At 37.6% G+C, this 5,664-nt stretch overlaps 1 protein-coding gene across 4 annotated transcripts in view; it reads right to left on the reverse strand.

Annotated features, from left to right (window-relative positions):
* Nucleotides 1-5,089, reverse strand: part of LOC125026524 (venom protease-like) — an 11,004-nt gene extending 5,915 nt beyond the window's left edge. The window contains exons 1-7 of one of the 4 annotated variants that reach the window (XM_047615015.1): nucleotides 4,995-5,089; nucleotides 4,201-4,256; nucleotides 4,063-4,098; nucleotides 3,452-3,551; nucleotides 2,986-3,103; nucleotides 1,985-2,118; nucleotides 960-1,117 (exon numbers count right to left, since the gene is read on the reverse strand). In XM_047615015.1, the coding sequence (XP_047470971.1) occupies nucleotides 960-1,117; nucleotides 1,985-2,118; nucleotides 2,986-3,103; nucleotides 3,452-3,551; nucleotides 4,063-4,098; nucleotides 4,201-4,252 (598 nt within the window). In that variant the 5' untranslated portion in view covers nucleotides 4,253-4,256; nucleotides 4,995-5,089. The other 3 variants (XM_047615016.1, XM_047615017.1, XM_047615014.1) reach the window with 3 other exon arrangements.
* Between the last annotated feature and the right edge of the window lie 575 nt (nucleotides 5,090-5,664).

Below are 5,664 nucleotides of genomic sequence, written 5' to 3' on the forward strand. Positions count from 1 at the left end.
ATCACCAAACAACATACATGTATATCGTCTATTTCATGTCTACCAAAAAACACTTTATATACATAGTTGCACGGCGTGATACATACAAAGATGGAGACTATTACATATAAAAGTAAGTAAGTAAGATGAATAGACAGATAATAAGAGGGAGATTGTTTACAACATAAAAAGATGGATTCTAACAATGAAAACAATGCTATATATGTGTATATATACGTATATATTCATATATACATACATACACATATATACATGTGCATATATATGTATATATATATATAGACTTGTATATATACATAAATATACACATATACATGTATATATACATAAATATACACATACATGTATATATACATATATATAGATAGATACATATACATATATAAATGTACACACACACACACACACACACACACACACACACACACACACACACACACACACAACTACAGATAAATAATAAACAGATACATCGGTAAAGAGAGCATACAGCAAGATAAATATCATACCATTCAGAGGGAGGCAGACTAAGAAAATACGAAGGGGAAAAGTAACAATAGATCTACCGACTGTTAAGTACATAGACCAATGCATTTACTAATGTAAAGATAGATAGAGTATTAGACATATTAACAGATATGCAAAAACGAATTGAGTGAGAGATAAACAAAGAGACAGATGAATATATTAATAAATTTTAGTGCTGAGATAGATCTGTTAATAGAGACAGACAGAATTATGAACTTTATTATTGAGATAGACCTGTAAATAGAGAGACTGACATTATGAAGTCTGTTAGAAAGATGGATATACAAACTGAGATAGGGAGATTTTAAAACCTGTAGAAAGACAGACAAATGAGAGTTTAAACGGAAATAAAAGGCAGACAAACTAACAAGACGACCCATTAGCAGGCAGGATTATGAACATACAAAAAGGGAGACTTAATTCAAACTCACCACTGAATACTACGTCTCTCTCAAGAGTAATGATCGAAATATCGTCTCTGTGTGTGGCTATATTATATCCAGGATCCGTATGATTCAAAGCGACCAGTTCTATGTGGTTTGCCTCATCAGTGCTAGTCAGGTGATAGTCCCCAAGACGAACGTAAATGCTGGAGATAAAACAAAATCTTGTTTTCGTTCACAAAAGCAGTATCTCGGAATAAGGAAAGTAGCTGATCGCATGATCGACAGTCGATGATGACTGTCATTGAAAATATCAAGAAGTGTTTTTTTTTCCGTCATGTGAGATTCGAAAGATTTTTCTGTTTGTTATTATTAGAGATTTTTATAACTGGAAGAAGAAAATAAATGTAGATGTATAAAGAGAGAGAGAGGGAGGGAGAGGGAGAGAGAGAAAGAGAGAAAGAGAGAGAGAGAGAGAGAGAGAGAGAGAGAGAGAGAGAGAGAGAGAGAGAGAGAGAGAGAGAGAGAGAGAGAGAGAGAGAGAGCCAGAGAGAGAGACAGAGAGAGAGACAGAGAGAGAGACAGAGAGAGAGAGACAGAGAGAAAGAGAGAGAGAGAGAGACAGACAGAGAGAGAAAGAGAGAGAGAGAGAGAGACAGACAAGAGAGAAGAGAGAGAGAGAGAGAGAGAGAGAGAGAGAGAGAGAGAGAGAGAGAGAGAGAGAGAGAGAGAGAGAGAGAGAGAGAGAGAGAGAGAGAGAGAGAGAGAGAGAGAGAGAGAGAGAGAGAGAGAGAGAGAGAGAGAGAGAGAGAGAGAGAGAGAGAGAGAGAGAGAGAGAGAGAGAGGAAGGAAGCAGAAGAGGAGGAAGAGAGGGGAAGTTGTGGAAGCATTTAAGAAAACTTGCTTTCAAGAGGAACCGCTAAACCATGTGAGAGAGAGAGAGAGAGAGAGAGAGAGAGAGAGAGAGAGAGAGAGAGAGAGAGAGAGAGAGAGAGAGAGAGAGAGAATCAAAGTCTATGCAAAGGCATTGGGATAACAGAAAACAAGAATATGACCTGTTATTGAGTACTCACGTGTCCTTGAAAAACTGTGCGCAGTGAGCTACGGTGAGAACATGGCGACGTGTGATAAGGGATCCGCCACATAATGCTTGAAATCTGCCCTCGGCACGTGTTCCGATGGCAGCAAACCACGGCCATGCGCCACGCTGTCAAGTAAATATTAGATCAGGTCTAAGTCATGCCTCCATTTTTTTTCCTTTCCATGAAAATGGGACCATACTGAATGCCTAATCCTCCTTGAGATCTTAGCAAAGAACTGCTGTTCGCGAGACATGTTACTCAGACTCAGCAGATACGCGAATCCACTTGTTACTTGAGTGACCATCAGGCACTAAGGATCTAAATAATGACGTCTAGCTGACCTCTGTACCGACGCTGACGTATATAAGTCTCGGCTAGAGTAGACGTGTCACTCCTAACTAGGTTCCCAGCTACACTGGCATTCGAGGGAGTGAACTTATACACAAATTAGCAGAGCTCACAGGGGAGTTATAAGAATGAGAATAACAAGAGCAAAAGCAGCAAAAATTGTATTAATAACTAATACTTCTTTACTAATAGTATCTGCAAAACTATTATAAGAACAGCAATAACCAGACGAAGACGAAGATGATTAGTATGTATCAGTAGTGGTAAAACGAAAATAATACAGCTATTAATGAAAATGAACTGGATAATTATAATTAATAGTAATAGCAACAATTGTACCAACAATAAGACAACAATAACATCAACAATGATAATTAATAATAACTCTCAAATAATAATGTTATGTATGTAACATTACATTGAAGACGAGGGAATGATTTTAGTGTAGTTATATTAAGGATAACTTGTTTTTAAACAGGTGTACCTCATGATAGTGTGTGTGTGTGTGTGTGTGTGTGTGTGTGTGTGTGTGTGTGTGTTTGTTTGTTTACAGGCTGCCTCTACTTGAACTTATGTAGAAATATAAAACTCTGAGCAAACGTATATTTTCGCTTTAGAACATATATATACTAATAAACAATTACCCTCTGAAGATCGTTTGCCGGGCCCGAAGGCTCCGAGAAACCGCACTCTTCCTCGGTAGGAAAGACAGATTTCGAAGAGGCTGATTCGCAGCATCTCGAGACGTAGTTCAACAGCTCACTGAAAATATTGACATCAATTAGTGCTCCAGAACAAGGCAATCTACGGATACTTTAAATATCCTCGTGTAAATTGCCTTGTATATTGTGAAAACTAACAATAAAATGGAATTTAACGTCTGCGACATATAAAACGTCTCCAATTCAGTTTGTAAAATCTTATTTTCTGTGAATGAAAACACTTTAGGAAGGTTTTGCGAAGACTTGTCGATGATATATTCCACCATTGTTTAGTATATAAATGTCATTCCAGGAGTGCTGTTGTGATCAACCTTTATCAATAGATATGACAATATTGTTAAATTGTTTTCGAGAGAGAGGCTCATAATCGCAATAGGAAGTTACCCACTCTCCTAATGTCGTATTGAAGAGTGGCTTTACAGAAGGTTCATTCTTCTGTTCAATGAGGCTCAGGTAGGAAGAACACTCGTCCTGGGAGCCACAGTTACCTGCAATGTGGTACAAGTTGATAAAAAGCAAGACGTCCCTGTATATTTCATGTTCTCTCGAAATTATAACATTTTTAGAGAATGAAGGGAAGCACCTTATTTTGAACTGACATTCAAGAGATTTCTTCATGTATATGACAAAACATAGAAATAACAAAAAACTGCACAATTCTCTCGTGACAGTCAAAATACAAATGAAACACACTTAAAGATATAATCTGGTGCAGAAGTCAGAAAATTTCAGTAAAAACACAAATGGTTTGGTATGTAAGTGCCTTGTAATACAGAACGCATGTAGACATATCAAATGTCAGCTACATTAGAATTCATAAGGCAAAGCAAATGGGGTACTCCAGATCCGTGTGTTTCCATATTTTTCTTTTCTGAGATTGTATGTACTATTAGATTATTTTACTGCTACTTTCTATTTAAACACTGTTATGGATATTGAGTACCCTGTTATCTTTCTAATTTCATGGTTATACACTTTGTTTTAATTCCATACACTTACCATCCGATCCGCCAAGTGAGACACAGCGAGAGTCACCTGTGGGGAAAAAAGTCACGAGTTTGTAAACAAACATAATTGGCAATATATACCCACTCATATAATAACAAATATCTAAGACCAAGAGCAAGCATAGCATACCTTGACCGTTTACTGTGTAAATAAGTAACAAAATTGTTCCCAGCCACAACATTGTTCTGCAATGAAGATTCAGACAAAGAATTATATATGTTTTCAAAGATAGAGTTCCTACAGCTTGATACGTCTGGCAGTGTTGTCGGTGGACTTTTAAAGTTCTGTATGCTCGGATGGGACGCCTTTTAATATCCAGTTAACAGGAAATAATGTATGGTTACAAATATTTAATTCACCATGCATAATTGTCGTGTCCTGCATCGTCACTGATATCAGATTGTAGACATTATGACATTATTAATAATGTGTATATCATCGAAGATACGTGCACTTGTAATTGAGATTAAAAATTAAATATTGCCAAAGTTGTCAGATACATTTGTTCTTTTCTGAAAGGAATTCCGGTAGATTTCACCAGTTTAACTCTGTCTCTATAATACACTTGCCATCTAACGTCATTATTACCTCCCAAAATGATAACCGTGACACCGTAACATGCCTTACTTAAGATCAAGCTAAGCTCCGAAGCAAGTGAACGCCCGGTGCTTGGTCTATACACACTAAACTTACAGCCCTGAGACAGGGACCGCCCACAACAGCCGCCGTGCTGGTAAAGAGGCTATGCGAAATGCTTACACCATGGCGGCAGGAACGCCTGCTGGCAATCCCGCCGCCACGGTAAGCACCGAGTGTCAGACAATTTAATGAGACAGCCGTAAAAAGCTGACACAGGCCGGGCCATATTTAGAAGGCCCGGGCGAAGCTAGAACTTCGCAAACCATAAAGAAGAAGAAACTTACAGCCGGTGGATTCAGCCAGTGAGGGAGGACTGGGAGGGTATGTGGCATTCCTGAGGTGAACTGAGCGCCCGGGATCCCAAGGTTAACCCACAGCCGTCAGGGATGGGATTTACGTACGTGCCATGCGCACAGTGAACTTAGTTTATTAATTGTATCTACACATAAACGGCTCTACAGGTACCTAATCACCAAATATTCGGGTGCTTATCTTGCATTTCTCACCTGTTAAATTTCCTTGATTTTCGGAAATATTTTATTTTATCTTATATTGTTATTGGTAATGTCAATAATTCTGCAATAATTATAAAGAAAACAATACTACTATCAGCACCGATATTAATAGCACTAAATAAATACTATTTGATTCGTTGGTGACTGAGCGCTTGTAGAGCCATCTATTCGTAGATACATTTCACAAAACAATATTGCAGTTAACATCACATTTTATAGTGGGTCAGGTTTTTTTTTTTTTTTTCTTTTTATTATTCTGCATTTATTTTAACGGTCATAAAAAAAAAAAAAAAAAAAAACCAGTCTCTAGTGAACGGAGATGAAATTGCGTAGCACTATGGAAAGGAAACATTAAATCGTGAGTTTTTTTTTATTGGCACTGGAAACGTTATCGCAATTTTCCCCATTATAATGTAGCAATGTAATTTTAACGAATGGT

The sequence above is a fragment of the Penaeus chinensis genome, chromosome 6 (genome assembly GCF_019202785.1).
Source record: "Penaeus chinensis breed Huanghai No. 1 chromosome 6, ASM1920278v2, whole genome shotgun sequence".
Classification (NCBI taxonomy): Eukaryota; Metazoa; Arthropoda; class Malacostraca; order Decapoda; family Penaeidae; genus Penaeus; species Penaeus chinensis.